Raw genomic sequence first — 19,336 nt, 5'->3', positions numbered from 1 at the left:
AATTCTTACTAATATCGATTAAAATAATCGACTTTTTCGTCCAAAAGATCGATTCTCCGATTGATCCATCTTAGATCGCCATCCCTAGTTCCCGTGTGATTTCCGGGATAAAAACTAAAATCGGTTCAGTGGTTTAGGCGCGAAGAAGAGACATACAGAGAGACAGACAGGCAGACAGAGTTACTTTCAGATTAATAATATTTAGTAAGGAAAGTAAGGATTAAACATTATAATATGAATAAAAAGTAACATTTTTTTGTGAGGATGTTACATGATTTTATCGTTATTTATTTTATACTTAATTAAATTAAATAAAATGGAAAATATTGTTTAAATGAAGTAGTTTTATTTAAAGCGTAACAATACTTATAAATTACTTATTAGAGGTATTTTTGTCATTAGTATAATTGTAATAATTATAAATAGGTTTTTAATACAGGATGTCACCCCCTAATTAATGACAAATTTTTACAGAGGGATTTCGGCAAAGATCATGTAATTTTTTTGTCACAAGTGTAAAATTGTGTAAAATAAATTAAATACGTCTACTCTATGTGTAAAACATAATAATGCGAATTTTAAAAAATCTCTCGTTACATTAGAATAGTGCCGAAGAGAGGTGAGACAGATCTCACGTCATCTTACATAAGGTTTCGAAAAATTGTTGACATTATTTAACATAATTAATGGTTGTCGCCCTAGCATATTGTCTTAAAGTTTCCAGTTATAACTAAATCACAGATATACATAAGTATAGTTCACATCATCAACCTAAATTGGCATATTTCCAAAGACTAATCATTGGTTTTTCGTTTAAGTATCAAGTGCCGGCCGCTTTTCATATTGTAACTCAGCGTCGCCTAAGTCTTCAGGTTTTCTGAAAATTAAATACTGTTAATTAAGTTCTTTTCTTTTGCATCCATTTAAAACATTATTTAAAACGTATTGTAAAACACTGTGAATACTGTATAGGCACATCATTACTACTTAGGAACTTGTATCTAAAAATGGTACATCAGAAAAATGGCAGATGACATGAATGGCAGATTTTTTTCAATAGATCTCCCGAGACGTTACTTCTTACGTCTGCACTCCATATTTTTCAATTTATATAACGTCAATTTGTCCACATCACATTTTCTATGTCTCAATCGTTAGGTACTACATTGTTATAAAGAAATCATTATGCTATATCAGCTAAAATAGTAGTAAAACTACTTTGTTAGCTTCTTACCCGCATAAGGAGTATTCTCTAAAGAGTCTCTCGCCGTCCTCGATGGTCTGCGGCATGGGACGGCCGTTGGTCTCTGGGATGAGCAGGCTGACGCCGGCCGCCGCCGCCGCCACCGCGCTCAGGATCACCAGCGGCAGCGGGCTCCACACACGCTCCTGGAAAAACAGAAACCATTGAATTCAAATGATATTTAGTGATTTATTACCGTGCAGAAATTGTTTTGGGAGGTTGGAGAGCTAATATCGATCCGGGATGTATTTTGACATGGAGAAGAATAACACAAGAACACATGTAATACATTTCATTAGTAAAGCATGTCAAACATCATCTTAGAAAAAAATTGTATTCTTCATTAGATTCATATTTTACATAGTCATGGAGCATCATGGCGCGCATTAGCTGCAGAATTACTCTTACCAATAAACTTGAATCACTTTTCTACTAATATAATATACCCCTGCGAGTCGGTGGGCAACATCTTCATTCTACGACATGTACCTACTAAATTATAAAGCTGCAAGAGTCACCTACATTCTAGAGTAAACTTACAGTGTCCATGTAGTTCCGGGACCAGAATAGGGCTACGGTATCCTCTGCCTGTCGTAAGAGGCGACTAAAAGGGGGCTTCCGGGTTTGCGGACGGCAAGAGTGGGAGCTCGAACTGCCCGGCCAGCGTCCCCGGGAAGGACGGCGGTATGTGTGGTCGCATACCGTCGTGCACACCAGACGGTGTGGTGACCATCAAGCTCACCTGGGCGGAGCCCGACGGGGCACAGCGCTAAGAGGACTCCGGTTGCGTTCCGTTGGAAAACCCGGAGTCCTCTACGCAGCGCCGAGGACGGCCACCGAGGGGGTTTTAGTGCGGTAAGAGTCCCACATAACCCTGTGTCGCTCCCACGGCACCGGGTACTTTTTGAAGGTTTCCCCCTCGTTAAAAAAAAAAACTTACAGAATAAACAACAAAGGGCGACAAAATGCACGCCACGTAGCCGCTAACGTGTATGAGCGACGAGCCCGTGCCCCGCACACCGGTGGGAAGGATCTCTGTTGACCACTGTATGGCCGCGCTGTATGACATGTTGATGAAGAACCGGGCTATCACTGCCAGTGCGGTTTGAGGTATACCTACAAATATACATTTATTTTATGCTACAAATATAAACAAAGTTTTGATGAGATTTTTAAAGAATACTCAATTTTAAGTAAACGGCAGTTAAGACATTAAATTATACATTTAGTCGTATTTAGTAAAATTCAAATCTGTTTTAAAATGTTTGCAGGTCTCCGGAGTAGGTAATGTTATAAAAGATTGATCCAGACAATGATTTGTTTTAAAAGTTGAAAAGCTGGGACGCTTAGTCTAACAATGTAGATGAAAAGAATAAAATAAATTTACAATACCTTTTGGCACGAATGCTGCAATCAAAGTTAATGATCCGGATATTGAAATTGGCACAAACGCCATGTTTCTGCGTCCCCATCTGTTAACAAAATAGTTAATGAAGAAAATTCAAATGAACTTATAAGCCAATTTTCATTTTATTCTATGATACTTTTCAAACTAAGATTTCAATTTTTGGATATCTTCACATGGAGAAAAAATATTGTTGAAGCTTTTGTCAAATTTTAGAATATGATACTAGAAGAATAATATAATTCACTGTAGAATTATAACCGTATCTGTTCTATACTGTACCGTTTATCTGAAAGTTTAATCAATGATGAATAAGTAATCGATATTATCATACCTGTCAAGAACGAACGCCAACAGTACGATCGAGGGTATTTCAGTAAAGGAGGTCAGGGTGAAGGTGATGAAGAAGTCGATGCCGAGGCCCTCCGACATCCGCACGAGGGCGTCGAAGATGATCGCGCAGGCCATGTACAGCACCACCATGTAGATCAGCATGGTGCGGATGGGACCACTTTTGAATAACGACATGATAGACTCGTTCGATTGTCGCGTTGGGTTTGATGATACCTGACAAACATTAGTAAATTTAAACCACTGCCTTTATTGGTAGCAATAAAACAACATTACAATTAAAAACAAAATTTATATGGAAAGAAATGAGTTTTGAACTCTTGTATTATTAAAAATATCTTAGTGTATACATTTTTATTTGAAGAATCGAATAAGTAATAAGACAGTAGACGTAAGCTTTAAAATTTGATCCTCAGAAGAAGCTATTCAATGTCGCCCGATTTTAATTTTATTGTTTCTTAAGTTGATAAACCACAATTGTCCATTTTCTAACTATTTCCTTATATTCCTAGTATCAGCTTATTGTTTTCAGATTTACTCACCTTAAACTCATCCAATATATCTTGTGGTATTATTGTGCCATTAATCTTTTCAAATCTTTTCAATACTTTTATTGCTTTATCTGTACGACCCTTTGAGGTATACCATCTGAAATAATCGTGTAAAATTAAATATTTTAAGATCTTGTATGTCTTGTACGTAAATATTTTAAGTAATTCATACTGTTCTAACTTAATATAGAAAATGCGTTTAATATAGAAATAACGGAATGAAGGGCTATTATTACCTTTGCCACAAGTTTGATAAAAAAATTATAAGTAGTAATATATTGTAGAGTTGATTATTGTTGACAAGTAACAAAGCCCGTAATTTCTACTTAATTAAATTAACAATTTTCATCCTGTGTTAGCTACATTTGATTAATTTAGATCTTATCGGATAGAAATCCTAGTGTCCACCGCTTACCTAGCACTTTCAGGTACTAAAAACGGGACTAAGACGTTAATCACCATGGGCAGTGTGGTGACCCAGAGTAGCTTCCTCCAGTCGGAGATCCATAGTGCGATCCAGGGTAACAGGACGCAGGCGCCGCCGAAGAATATCGCTATCGGTAGGTTGCCCACGAGGGTCCTGTAACTTGGACCGACGTACTCCAACACTGTAGGGGATAAAATTATTAACATTTTAGAGTCAATGCAGTTTTAGGAGTGTAATCTAATGTAGTGAATGTAGCAGGCTCGTGTGAGTAAATGAGGCGTGTTACCGAGTTGACTCAGTTACTTTGTTGTAACTGTCTTAATACTAAGCTTAACCGAACTTACATAACTATGAGTCCTACACACACTTCACTAGCTACATCCTCTAGCAAACACTTTAAATCAGATTATAGTTATTTTTAAGGATTACATAATGACTATTTATGAATGGTAAGCTGTTATAGTAAGAACAGTTAAAGGAGTCGCAGATTGAGATTAGAGCAAAGGAAATATGAGCAATATAAAGAGTATAATGCGATAGGATCTCACCTAAAATATACATCATCATGAAGACACTGTCATAGGAAGCGCCGACAACGAAGCGAGCCATGGCGAAATCCCAGAAACCGGTGGTGTAGATGGTGGCTATCCCACCAACGAATGCTAACGAGTTGGCAACTGGAAAATAAGTTATATCACAATTTCAGCTTAAGATTTCTTATTTCTTAACTTTTTCTACTCGTCTACTTATTATTTAAGCAATATACTTTCGGTAATTTTATTCCCATTACACAAAAAGAAACTTTTTCTGAATGGTAATGTTTTTAGGAGAGAAACTGTTTCTTGTTTCCTACTTACCAACCATAGCAGGCACTCGGCCGTATGTATCAGCGATCCAGCCAATAACTATTCCCCCGAAGAATGCACCGACGAAGAATATCGCCTGCGCGAGCGGCCCATTCCCAGAGTATTGACAGACCCAGCCACGCTGTATAAACAAAATTGTTTTGTGATATTAGTTACGACTTGTAGCATCGGTAGTTGTTAAAACTTGCCTTAAGATCGGAGGATCGGAAGTTAAAATTCCGAGCACACACCTCTGATTTTTTAATTTTATGTTAATTCTAATATAGAATTGAATTATCGCTTGCTTTAATTAGCAAGGAAAACATCGCGGGGAACCTACTTACCTGAGAGATCATAAAAAAACTCAAAGGGATGTGAAGTCTATGAATACACACTTGCCAGCAGTGTAGACTATCGCCTAACCATTCTCATTCTGAAAGTAACTCATGGCCAGTAATTGGACAATAATGAGTTGACGAAGATTGTGTTTTTAGACAAAGTAAGTTACTATTCAAATAATGAAATTCTCCTTTCCTTCTTCTTTGGTAACTGATCGCCTTCTCGCTTTAGGTTTAGGTTAGGTAGGTTATTGAAATTATTAATTTTAATGAAACGCATTAAAATTAACATATCATACGAGTAAAATGTCCAGTTTGTGTGAGAATGGGTTCCCGTCTTAGTTTTTTAAGATTTTTAATTTTTTTGTTACATTTCCCAATTATCGTGATCTATCAACATCCCATTTCATCATGTATATTCAGTATTATATTGTTAACCCCAAGGACATAAGTCATTCCTGGAACCTATTAAAGTTTGCAACTGCTAATGACAAGTTGAAAGCTTTCAAGTAAAAGTTTGCCTTGCCACCACTTTCGTTGACACTATGGCTATGAAACCAGAATTAGTTGTTCAATCATATTCTTATATCTCACCTCACTAATAATAGTCTGATAGGGTATATCAGTCAATTCAAAGTCCCAGCCATGCTGACACGGCACTGTCGGCGTAGAGGGATCTGGAGGCCTCATCGTGTCCAAAACTTGGCTCCAATTGGCCACAAACATGGAGCATTTGTCCCATTCCTCTCCGATCCTTGGAGCTGTGAGGTTCCGTCTGAAGTTAAAAAACGTAATATAGTAAACTATTTACATATTTTGTGAGTTTGAGTCATGTAAATTTAAAATTTATTTAGAAGTTTATATTTTGTACGTCTGTAAATAATGGTAAAACTCCCAAAGATTTAATTAGAAATTGAATCTAAAAACGACCTTGTAGGTATTACAATGAAAATTATTGTTTAATACAAAATTCTAAACGTTTACTTAAACAAAATTCGGTTATCAGATAACAATAATACGCTTATGTCAGACGGCAATTTATTTACAAGATTCCTTTCTAACGATAAGCCTCCAGATTTTAGATAGTAATAGCAAACTATATTATTATTTATCATGTTTCCATGTCGATAGCTTCGGCGTCCATACCAATTCACAAGTTTTATGGATTAGTACTATTGATATTATACATAGAAAATTTGTCTTCATTAGTGTCTACATAGTATCCAAAGTGGTTTATATCGACCTGTAGAGGTTGATGACGACCTACGTACCAACCTAGAAAATATACAAAAATACATTTAGACTTTATACAGTAAGTATTAAAATATTTAATTCATATTTTGTCATTTATTTGATATAATAAATATTCAATATTAACAAAGGACAGTACATTTTTTTTTAAATTGTGATATTTTTCCAACCGACAATAATTTGTGTCAGTATGTTACCAACTATTTAGATATTGATAGAGTTATGTACCCATTGTGAAACATTGTGAAAATTGTAATGCTGATGATGGTATTTATAATGATAAGATAATGTTATTCATGAAACAAATAGTTTATCTATAAAAATCATCTTCCTGATATGTGTAGATTGATCGCTGATGGGTATCGTCATTGACTTCCGAAGTTTTGCAAAGTCATTATTTTTCTTAAAAGCGTTGAAAAAGATAATGGTTCATATTTTTTATCAATTCCATGGTGGGTTACTAATAAATCGGATTTTACCCTAGTAACAATTATTATGATTCAAAGCAAATCAAATCATTTTTTTATTCAAAATAGGTTCTTTACAGAGCACTTTTTGAATGTCAATACAATTACCACAACTTCACGTGGTGTTACGGAGAAGATGGGGCGAAAGAAACTCCATAACACACATCTTTTTTTTTTAATAAATGTTTTATACAATGGTAAACTTAGCCTAATGGTACATGTACAGCAGGAGCTACTTCAGACCACACCGTTTGATCAGTAAAATAATCACTCAGCCTATATTATACGCTTTTTTAAATAGCGTTTGTATGACGAAAGTTTAAACTTTTTTTCTGTGGGATTCAAAATGTGGTCGGTATTTTATTGTATTAGCTAATACAGTTACCCATGAAAGATCTAGCCACCTGACATAATCTTATAAGTTTATTTCTATTTCTAGTATTAAAGTTATGGTGACTACTATTTTTTTCAAACATAATCAGTTCATTTTCTTACATACATTATATTTTCGAATCGATTTTCGTTCAAACCGTGTTTTAGGGAAATGTAATAAGAAATAGTAGAAGTAATGAGACATAATTCACAGACACAGACAGAGCTGGTGGTAATACATATATTCTTATGCGCTTTAATGGATAAATTATGGATTAAGTGGATTTTAGAACTTATATTTACGTATATCACGCCTATCCCAATCTATATCACGCCGCGCGCATACAATTATATAGTGTAAAGTGTTCCAAGGTGTGCGATATTAGGAAGGACATTTCAAATTCTTAATCCGTTTACTGCAATTGTAAAGTTTTTTTTTAATTCGCGTAACGTTGTGAAATTAGTTAATGGTATGTGTAAGTAACATACCGGATTTGGGAAAATATATTTTTTGATTTTTTTGTCTCCTAATTTAAGTGTCGTGTGTTGTTATTACAAGTAGAATCCTTTTACATTATGGGACGTACATTCCTCCCGGAAAGAATTAAGATAGAGTTCTCTAATTTATATTGTTTCGAATAAACTTGTTATTTATGCTATCAATGCATGGCTATCGAAGCAGAATATATCAAACGATTTTAAATAATTTTCCTTAAGTTTATAACTAAGATCTAGTAAACTATTAGATTGAATCAAAATTTCGCATAGTTTTGCGAAAGTTTTTATCTTAAATGTGAATAACGAAAAGAAGATTTAGCTAATCTGTAATCGGGATTTGAAGAAGCTGATGTTATTATATGATGCTGTTATCAGTGGTACTATTGTTATCAGTACACTTTACACTAAGTGAAAGATTTCTTACGATTCCACTAACAAATTTAATTCATAATTAAACAAGTCATGCATTCTGAAATGTCTACATTGTTGATTTTACTCGTTAAAATGACATTGAAGACATAAGAATTTGGCATAACTGCGCGCAATTTTCATATATGAAGATATTGGTACAGGATCCCTAGTATAGTTTTCATCATTTATTACTAACAAGCTGATTTTTCGTGAGTAGCTTCGTTTCGACAAGACGCCCAACATTTTTCCTTACAGCAATGTTGGTAAATGGTAGCTTGATGGGGCAGCAAGGATAAAATATGTTGACCGGACGAATTCTAAAAATTTATTACTAACCAAATTTTTCTTTGTTAATTATCAAGATAATTATTTAAATAACGTGAAAAAATATTTGTCCTACAAAATATAAGGTTCTTATTAAGGCGTCCCCCCTCTCCAACATGTATCATAAACAAGGTCATGAAAAATAATTACTAACCAGCTGATTTTTTTTTTATTGGCTGTCTACCATTTACATAGTCTACCATGCACATTGTCCTACAAATTACATGGTATGTCATCTCGGACCTACGCTGAAAAGATGTTAATTCCGCAGGATTATTTTTTTTATTAGTAACTGTAGGACAAAGGTATCACGTGATAGGATAATATAATTTTTATCTAAATAAAACAATGTCCTACAAAAAAAAGGGTAACTTTTATTAATCCTACAAGATTTGTAATTTAACTATAATATAATATAAATAAACTATAAAATTGGCGGACTGGAATAACGTACTTCGCAATTTGTAGGACAATGTGGGTAGTAAGCTGTGTAAATGTTAGACAGCTAATAAAAAAAAAATCAGCTGGTTAGTAATTATTTTTCATGACCTTGTTTATGATACATGTTGGAGAGGGGGGACGCCTTAAAAAAACCTTATATTTTGTAGGACAAATATTTTTTCACGTTATTTAGATAATTGTCTCGATAATTAATAAAAAAAAATTCGGTTAGTAATATTTTTTTTTTGATTCGTCAAATCAACATATTTCATCCCTATTATTTTAGTTATAAACCACAATCGAGAACTTTCGTACGAGAATTTGTTGGGCGTCTCATTGAAACGAAGCTATTCTGGAACACTCAGCTTGATACTAATTATTTTTACATTAAGTATTAGTACTACAACTTTTAAGTGTAGGTCCGAGATGACATACCATGTAATTTGTAGGACAATGTGCATGGTAGACTATGTAAATGGTAGACAGCCAATAAAAAAAAAATCAGCTGGTTAGTAATTATTTTTCATGGCCTTGTTTATGATACATGTTGGAGAGGGGGGACGCCTTAATAAAAACCTTATATTTTGTAGGACAAATATTTTTTCACGTTATTTAAATAATTATCTTGATAATTAACAAAGAAAAATTTGGTTAGTAATAAATTTTTAGAATTCGTCCGGTCAACATATTTTATCCTTGCTGCCCCATCAAGCTACCATTTACCAACATTGCTGTAAGGAAAAATGTTGGGCGTCTTGTCGAAACGAAGCTACTCACGAAAAATCAGCTTGTTATTAATAAATGATGAAAACTATACTAGGGATCCTGTACTATATTTTTTAAACATAAATTATTGAAACTCAATTTTTTAAATAATGTTCGTAGGTATTGTGTAATTCCCAATTAAAAACTGACAAGCCACCATAGATTATACACAAGCCACAGACTATATCTACTACTCATCTCCCTCTTTAACATGAATAAATTTAATCACAATAATCAACTAAGTATGACGGTTTTCTTATGACTCTTCCATATTTGGAAGTACTAATGTTATTTTCATTTTTGAAACCTGGTGACTTAGAATTATGTAACGATGAAAATGAATGTTGCAATGGTGATCGAGCATCTGGCAATTCTTCAGTAACATTATCATCATTACATTCTTCTGGTCTTACAATATTTCTATTTATTTCTACAGTTTCTCTTATAACATCAGACACATCTGGAATAGAACTAAAATCTACACAATGTGAATCAGACTTAGAATGTTTTATATGCAGAGAATTTCTAATTAAAATTTTACCTTTACTACTGACAACTCTGTATGACCTAGGATTGTCAGTTTTATCTATAATCACACCTGGCTCCCAAGTTTTATTAATTGGATTTCTTACAACAATCTTATCCCCTTTTTTAAAGTCTCTTTTAAAAGAAGCATTTACATTATAATACTTTTTTACTTTATTATTCCTATTCATTTGCTGTTTAAACGCATCACAAATAATTACTTTAGGCTGTAGCTGCTTTTTTACTGCAGGTAATTTTGATCTTAATAAACGTCCCATCAACATTTCTGATGGTGAATAATCAGTTCCCGCAACTGGTGATACTCTATATTCAAGCAAGGCTTCATACAATTCCTGTTCTGAATCACATTTTTTTATCATATGCTTTGCTATTCCCACCGCTTTTTCTGCTAATCCATTAGACTTGGGATAATATGGAGATGAATGAATTAAATCAATATTTCTCTCTTTACAAAATTTAACCAATAAAACACAATTAAACGGACTATTATCGCATATTATTTGACTAGGAATTCCATGAACAGAAAATAATTGTTTTAACTTTGTTATTATTATCTCAACTGACTTGTTCTCAATAGCAATTATGTCAAACCATTTTAAAAAATAATCTACTACAATTAAGTAAGATTTTCCACCATACTCAGCAATATCCATTCCTAGTTTCATATAAGGCAATTCAGGTATTTTATGTTGTATAATAGTTTCCTTACGGTTACTGGATTGATATTTTTCACATTTTGTTGACATTTTGTTGACATTATTGTTGACATTTTAGGCCAATATAGTAAATTTCTCGCACGTTTTTTACATTTATCAATTCCTAAATGAGCATTACCATGAATTTGTTTAAGCATGTCAGTATACATACTCCTGGGTACAACTACTTTGTCATTATAAAATATTATATTATCTTTTATTAACAACTGGTCTTTTATTTTATAAAACTGATGCAGTTCATGATCTGTTTTACAATAATTTTTCCAACCTTTACTAACAAAGTTAAGAACTTTTGATAACATAGCATCTTTTGTGGTTTTATCTTGAAACATTCTTAGTTTAACTTTACTTATTGGCAAGTACTCTTCTAATGTAATAGTATGAACAATATCCGACATGTCTGGATCATCATATATTTTATCTTTCAAATAATTTCTTGACAAATAATCTGATATAAACATAAATTTCCCTGGAACATATTCAATTGTAAATGTATATTTCAGTAATTTAAGTAACATACGTTGAATCCTATTAGTTGATTTATGAATTTCTTTAATAATAATGTGCACTAATGGCTTATGATCTGTCTGTACTTTAAATTTATGCCCATAAATAAACTGATGAAATTTAGAAATAGCAAAACAGACCCCTAACAGTTCTTTTTCTACCATACTATAATTTTGTTCAGCAGATGTCAAACTTCTTGAGACAAAAGCAATAGGTCTACCTTCCTGCATTAAACACCCTCCTAAGCCGTCTTTACTAGCATCAGTTTGAACAATAATTTCTTTATTTAAATCAAAATAACTGAGTGTTGGAGCTTCACTTACTAATTTTTTTAATAGATTAAATGCATTTTGTTGTTCTATATTCCAGCTCCATTTAGTATCTTTCTTAAGCAACTTTCTCAGTGGCGCAGCCACATTAGATAGATTAGGAATAAATTTGTGCAAGAAAGTAATCATACCTAGAAACTTTTGTAAAGATTTCTTGTTTTCTGGTTTATCCACATTTAATATTGAATCAACTTGTTTTTTATCTGCTTGAATCCCTAATTCTGAAAAAACAAACCCTAAATAACATACTTTAGGAATTTTATATTGAAGTTTAGTAGGATTAAACTTAACACCATATTTAAGTGCACGTTCCATAACCGTTTTAAGAACTACATCATGTTCCTCTTTGGTTTTTGTAGCTATAATTATGTCATCATAGTAAACTTGGACTCCTTTAATATCTCCAAATATTTTAGTGTTTTCTCTTTGGAATATTTCCGGGCTGGAACAAAGGCCAAAAGGTAACCTATTAAATTTATACCTACCAAATGGTGTATTAAATGTACACAAAAAAGTAGAGCTATCCTCCAATACTATTTGATGAAACCCGTCTTTCATATCAATAACTGTAAAATATTTCATGCCAGAGAGATTTGCAGTTAAATCTTCTATTGTAGGAATATTAAAATGTTCTCTCATAACATACTTGTTTAATTCTAAAGGACATAAACATAAACGTAAAGATCCATTTGGTTTTTCAACAATAATTAAATCATTAACCCACTCTGTAGGTTCTGTTACTTTAGATATAATTTCCTGAGCTTCTAAGTTATTTAATGTCTCTTTCAATCTAGGCTTTAAAATTTCAGGGACCCTACGTACTGGTTTTACAATAGGAACTGCTTTTTCTGACAATCTTATTTTATATTCAAACGGTAATTTGCCTAAACCTGTAAAAGCATCTTTATATTGTTCTAAAAACTTACCACCCTCTGTTAAGTTATTAGAAACTTGGTAAACTCTTTTAATTAGAGACAACTGAACACAAGTGTCCCTACCCAGAATTGGTGTTGTGTCACCTTTTACAACTGTAAATTCTATTATTGTATCATTTCTTCCCATTGGTTTGCATTTAATACTAATTACTCCGACTGGTACGATGACAAAACCTCCATAAGTAGTAACCTTCTGTTTATTTTTCTTCAATCTTATTTTTCTTGGGTTTAATTTCTGATAAAGATGATAGGGCAGCACATTAATATCTGCTCCTGAATCAAGTTTAAATTTAATATTCCCAATTTCTTCAATATACACCTCATGTATCCAATCTTCTCTTTTATTTTTCATTTGGATCTGTTCTATTCGCAAGCTATCTACATTATCACTCATCATGCTAGTTTCTACCTCCTGAACATTTCTACTGTCTTCTTTCCATTTCCTTGCATTATTTTTAGCACACATGTTTTTAAAATGATTGAGCTGTCCACATTTATAACAAGTCTTTCCATAAGCTTGGCATTCATTAATACCATGGAATTTGCCACATTTATAACACTCAAATTTGCTTTTCTTAAGTCCCTTTTCTTTGTCATTTTTTACAAGAAAAAGACTATTACTCACGCTATCACTTTGCATAATTTCTTTTTCTTTCTTATTTTGTTCAAATGCTCTGCCAATCTGTATTGCTTTTTCTAAACTTAAATCCCCCAGGGCAAGCAATTTCTCCTGCAACACTACGTCTTTCACTCCAATGACAATGCGATCCCGTATTAACGAATTCAATTGTTCTCCAAACTCGCATTTACAGGCTAAGAGTTTAATGCTTGTTTGAAATGAGTCAAAACATTCACCATCTTCTTGCACCCTTTTGAAGAACTGAGGTAAAGTCACCTATTTCCGCGGTATTTTCACCAAAACTAGGAAGAGCGTCAGATATTAAGCATTTGCTACGGCTTAATAAGGAAGTAGATAATTTTATCAGAAGCTTTATTATCTGTACTCTTGAAATAGACTCGACATTTTACCATTAGATATTGATTTAAATGTGTATTTTAAATCAATATGAACCAAGTCAAAAAACCCTAATTCCGATGTAAAAATCCTTATTCCGATGTATTTGGTTCCTAATTCCGAGTATACAAAATAAGGGAGTGAAAGAGATAGAACGACTGCTACATGGTGTATAAAAATTAATGTTATTTATTGAATTTCGTTTCAATTTTGATTTAACTTTTTTTTATTATTTAAAGAGTAGCTTTATCAAAAGTGTTCTTAGCGATGATTAAAGGGAAGCTGCCGAAATAAAACTTTTTTATCGTATAGTTTCTTGATTGATTAATTTTACTAATGTATATCATGTATTTGTTTTAAAACTGCAGTCAATTCACGTATCTGCAATACAATTTTTGACATTCTTCTTCGTGTACTTTACTAAGTTTTATTATTGTACACCATAAATAATAATAATATGGAATACCGTCATGAGGTTTATATAATTATTTAATTTTCAATTATTTAATCAAATGAAAACGTCGTAAAATGTTCTAGTTCTTATTTAAATATCCATTAAAATCGTTTAACAATATTAATTCTTCATTAATTAGGATAAAGCGAATTACTGATACAAACAATAGAAATGTTCTTAAAAACTGATGAAATCTTTAAACACCCTGTATAGTATTTTGCGGTTATGCCGCGGATTAATGTGCCCATATAACCAAATTCCGACTTATATACATCGGAATAGCGTTTCGTAACTAAAAATCACGTTTCCAAATTCCGATTATTAAATAATAAAAGACTTTTACACAATTTTGAGACAGAAAGAAGCTTTATTAAAATTTGTACATAATAATATACAATACTTGTTCAATATTACATCCATATCGGGATGAACTTCATTTTCTCTCCTTAGTTGTCCCATAGAAGAAATTAGGAAAGTACTTAGATAGGTCATCTTTGATATGATATAATTAGGTAATGCAGTACAATGCAGTACAACGGAAAATGATTTCGATATTAATTGAGTATTCAATTTGTCAAATTCGAAGCAAGATGTGCTTATTCATAAAAACAACTACAAAAATTGAAATTAAAAACAAGTCTATGAAATTGCTATTCCGTGGTATACCTCGGTTTAAGGGACAGCCCAAAATATTTGGCACCTAATGCCGCTGTATTTTTAAACTTATTTTTACTCTTATCTGTTAAGAAATAAGCACAATATTTAAATGTTATCGATTCCATATATAATCAATATAATGTTTTCATCGAAACACTATCACACACATGCAAATTTATTGAAAAAATCACTATTTGAGAAATCGTGACATTCACGTGTAAAAGGCCCAAAATGTATGAAGCATACGTTTGATGGAGGCACTAATGCAAAACTATGCGATTATTTAAAAAACCATACACATAATACTATTACGATAGCCATATGACAGTAGAGTGATAAATTATCTATTAAATAACATACCTTTTATTAAAAATGAGTTGGTAAATAGTTTATAAAAGCCGTTTTTGTAAATACCACGGATTATGGTGCCAATTTCAGAACCCCTCGGCATTAGGTGACTTTACCTTGGTAACGACTGAATACAATATTTTTCTGCGGCGCAAAATATTTTTCAAAAAGTTCGACGACATTCTGTAAAGTCCTTTCTGTCGTTGTAACCTGCTTCCCCGAGTCGTTTAATTTAAATGAATTGTATATTCGCAGCGCTTCTGGACCTGCAGCGTTTAGGAGCATGGCCACTTTTACTTTTTCCGTTTTATTTTCCAACTCGTTAGCAATTAAATAAATTTGAAATTGCTGAATAAATAGGGCCCAATTCTCGGCAATATCGCCGCCCGTTTGTAATTTAGGCACTTGATCGTCCATTTTTACCAGTTTTTTCACCTGACACCATGTGTAATTCCCAATTAAAAACTGACAAGCCACCATAGATTATACACAAGCCACAGACTATATCTACTACTCAGGTATATCATGTTTTGAAAGTAGAGTTTATTTAAATAATCATGCCTCATGTTACAGTATTTCATTATTTAAAAATATTTGCTCTTCATTTACCTAATAGGGATTGCAATATGATTACTTATTTATATGCATATTGCACCTTAGCAAACGATACCGCGAATTTATTAATTTTAGTTAATAACAATGAAGTAAATTATTAAGAGATTCTGTTATTATTTCATTTATAACATTGTTTAATACCATTTCAGTTTAGTAATAATTTTATTTCATTCTGCGGAGTGGTTAAGCGACTTAAGTATCCACTTATCCCTACTACCGGGTGTCTAACTTTTTGCAATGGAGATGACAATGGATGATGAAAGAAACGAAGTATCGACATAAAATACACACTTTGAATTTGAAACAACTTTAACAGTTTCGTTTCTATTAACAATAGCTCTTACCTGATCCCTGGGTCCAAATGGCTTAACTCCGGCACATGACACCAGTGGTTCTGCGGTGTCGCAGCGATGAACATCTGGATGAAGTACACGAAGGCGAAGAAGAAGCCGAAGGGCAGCATGAACCAGAAGAGGAACATCTGGTAGCGGCCCATCTCACCCACGTGGTACAGCACTGACTCCAGAACGTCATTGTCTTCGTTGCTTTTATTCAACTTCTCTCTGGCTTCTTTATGCTTTAAGGAACAGATTTATTTTTATAATGGTATTGTTTAATTGTTTGTTTGTATAGAGGTTATTTTAACTACGAAAACATTTTTTATTATTGCCTCAAGGTTGTTTTATTGCACTTCAGCTTCAAAAAAACACGGTAAAGGTGAAAAAGCTCCATTTTCCCTTGCTTTAAAAAAATCCAAATCACCCAATTTTGGGAACACGTTAGGGCACAAGAACTCTACATTATTTCAGATTTTGTTTTATAAATTAGAAGTAGCAGACGAGCATGCAGTCCACCTGATGGTAAGTGATTGCAGCTACCCATGGACATCTCTAATTAACCCTAGATAGGATTAGATATTCCTGAGATCGGATACAGTTCCGCCGCTACCCCTGAGGACTAAGCTGGAACGCCTCGTAAAAGTATGTCTCCCTTATAACACCCTTCAAACCAGAACACAGCAGCGCTTAACATTGCTGTTATAAGGCAGAAATAGGTGTGGCGGTGGTGCCGCCGGAATCGAACCACAAATGCTCTACCACCTTTAAAATAGTTGTAGATATAGTAGATTAACGAGAGAGAAGTTTACCAATCTGAATGTTAAGTTTGCCTAACACATATATCTATGTACTATTGCGATCGTAAAAATTATATGAAATAATAATTTATTCTTCATATAATTTATGCATCTATTTAGTATGTGGGTATGTTATCTGAGGGCAAATAGTCTATGAATCTTCCAGATAATATAATTGCTAATAGAACCAACTTTGATATATTTCAATGACTACATCTACATGGAAAAACCAAATCGAAAGTAAATAAGTATATTATCTATGTTGTTTTATTATATATAATAGATCTATTTATGACAATTTCAAACACAAAAAATGTGTATTGTTGGATGTTTATTAAGTTTTGGCAAAAACAAATCAGTGATACATTGGAATTATAAAAGGTTTTCAAATAATTTTATAAAAAACTCTGAGCTTGCAATTTCAAACACTTCAAAATAAAATTCAATGTATGTACGGTCAATCAGGTCAACCTTGCTTATTTGTACATAAAATGTTATAAAAAGTCTACCCTCTTTAATTTTGTATTCATGTTTAACAGATAATCAGTGAATCAGATTTTGTTTTGTTATTTATTCTGAGTACATTTTTGCTTTTCTTTTTTTTGGAATGTCTTCTACATAAAATGAAAGATAAAATGATTTTTGTATGAGGCAAACAGATATGTATTCCTCGAAAATTTATAATGAATTTTAATTAGAGTTATTTAGTAGAGAATTCGTTATAATTTGATTTAATTACATAAACTTTAAACCGAATTTATAACACGGAAGATATCACCATTATTATAGGGCAGAGATAATTGGCACAGACGAACCATGACGAGTTCTGTAACTTTTTTATGATATAAGAGTAACAGACGAGCATGCAGTCAACCCGATGGTATGTGGCTATTGCCGCCCACGGACATCTGTAATCTACCCCAGACAGGATTAGATATTCCTACCTGAGGTCGGCCACAGATGCGCCGCTACTCCTGAGGACTAAACTGGAACGCGTCGGAAAAGTATGTTTCCCTAACCACACCTTTCAAACCAGAACACAGGCACCCTAATCTTAATTTTAATCTTTTAAAAGTCTTTTATTTAATTTTCACAATTAATTTAAACAATCCTTAAGCTAGCCGTGATTTGTAAGTGTTTACTTAAGTAAGTAAGTCAAATTTTCAGTCACAATAATTGATCACAAAAACACCGCGTATTCACAATTGTTTACATTGAAACTAACCTCAAAGCTTATTTCTTCTCTTGGCGCCATTCTTACACAATTATAATAAACTGATAACTAATCACTCACGTCTGCTGTATATATATGTACGATGTTGAATGAAAAGATCTACACCTGACAAACCATGAAATAGGTGCGTCATGAAGATAAAAAAGTAATTCGCCTTATCATTGCATTAGTCCAGTAAAAGTTTAATAATTATAGGATATTTATCCAATGATTATTTGTATTGGCAGAGTATGTTTTATGTGTTAGATGTAGCGTTTTGTTAACATTGAAATAATTGTTCTATTTTTTAAATATTATTAATATTTGCAACTTATCGTTGAAGCTTTTGGATTTAACTGGAGCTTTAACTGAAAATTTTACACCGATTTATTTCCTAGTCTTGTACGAATACACAGAATGAGGTAGGTATGTCTCTTTACTGTATTAGTATATAAAACTGCATATTTATTACATAAAACTTTGATTTTATAATATGTTAAACCAAGACGCCAATGCTAATTTTTTTAATAAATCTTATAGACACATTTCAAAGTTTCATGGAAAATTTCAGTTAGTTTTTCTCTATCTCTACTTATTTTTTATCACCATTTCATTCCCTCTTAGATATAGATTATCTGGGCGTTAGTGTATTGATGTCACTGATCCATATTATTATCAGTCGGCCTACTCTTTCAATTACGTGATAAGTATTTAGTAATGTAACTAATAAATGGGTATGTAATGTCCATAAAATAACAACTACTTATGTTGTTTAGAGAAATTTATGTTCATACTCAGCGGTCAACAACCTTTTTGGTCATACGGGTCATATACATTCATTTGTCTTTGAAAGTCGGCGAAAAAACGGTCATCAATAATAAATAGATAGTCTTTTCTGATGTCTTTTTTGTTGGCGAAAAAAATATATCGTTATAAATTTATTATCTCTGTATTTTAAAGTGACGCGGGCCAGAAATGAAGTTCTAGGAAATTTCGTGTGCCACAAGGAAAAGTGCCAGAAGCGCCATGTGTGGATCTTTTCCTTGTTAGGCTTTGGGTATCCCACGGCTAATCTAAATTAGTTATTTTAATATTCTTATGTACTTGCAAGGAAAAAGTTCTTCGGTGAAAATTCGTTGTCTTTTTGTTTGTGGGAAGACGATATATTTAACAGCGT

General features: G+C 32.8%; 1 protein-coding gene across 1 annotated transcript; it reads right to left on the bottom strand.

Moving 5' to 3' along the window:
• Window positions 1-385: 385 nt before the first annotated feature.
• LOC140747095 (solute carrier family 22 member 3-like) lies at window positions 386-18,224 on the bottom strand. Its single transcript, XM_073079346.1, has 13 exons — window positions 18,172-18,224; window positions 16,156-16,388; window positions 5,755-5,935; window positions 4,835-4,964; window positions 4,526-4,654; window positions 3,966-4,158; window positions 3,542-3,647; window positions 2,983-3,215; window positions 2,636-2,715; window positions 2,184-2,359; window positions 1,235-1,389; window positions 783-877; window positions 386-750 (listed from the first exon to the last, which is right to left on the bottom strand). The coding sequence occupies exons 1-12, from the start codon at window positions 18,199-18,201 to the stop codon at window positions 814-816; spliced, it is 1,710 nt and encodes a 569-aa protein (XP_072935447.1). The 5' UTR covers window positions 18,202-18,224; the 3' UTR covers window positions 386-750; window positions 783-813.
• Between the last annotated feature and the right edge of the window lie 1,112 nt (window positions 18,225-19,336).

Source organism: Epargyreus clarus, unplaced genomic scaffold (genome assembly GCF_041222505.1).
Source record: "Epargyreus clarus isolate Ecla_fem2 unplaced genomic scaffold, WU_Ecla_fem_2.2 ptg000014l, whole genome shotgun sequence".
Taxonomy (NCBI): Eukaryota; Metazoa; Arthropoda; class Insecta; order Lepidoptera; family Hesperiidae; genus Epargyreus; species Epargyreus clarus.
Note: the sequence above shows the minus strand (reverse complement) of the source record. Positions and strands in the feature narration are given on the sequence as shown.

Excerpts from the sequence above, each read along its gene's own strand:
- LOC140747095 (XM_073079346.1), bottom strand. The coding sequence starts at position 18,201 with ATGGCGCCAAGAGAAGAAATAAGCTTTGAG. Across the intron at positions 3,648-3,965 it reads TTAGTACCTGAAAGTGCTAG|ATGGTATACCTCAAAGGGTC; the intron begins GTAAGCGGTGGA and ends CGATTATTTCAG. Across the intron at positions 2,360-2,635 it reads TGCAGCATTCGTGCCAAAAG|GTATACCTCAAACCGCACTG; the intron begins GTATTGTAAATT and ends GTATATTTGTAG.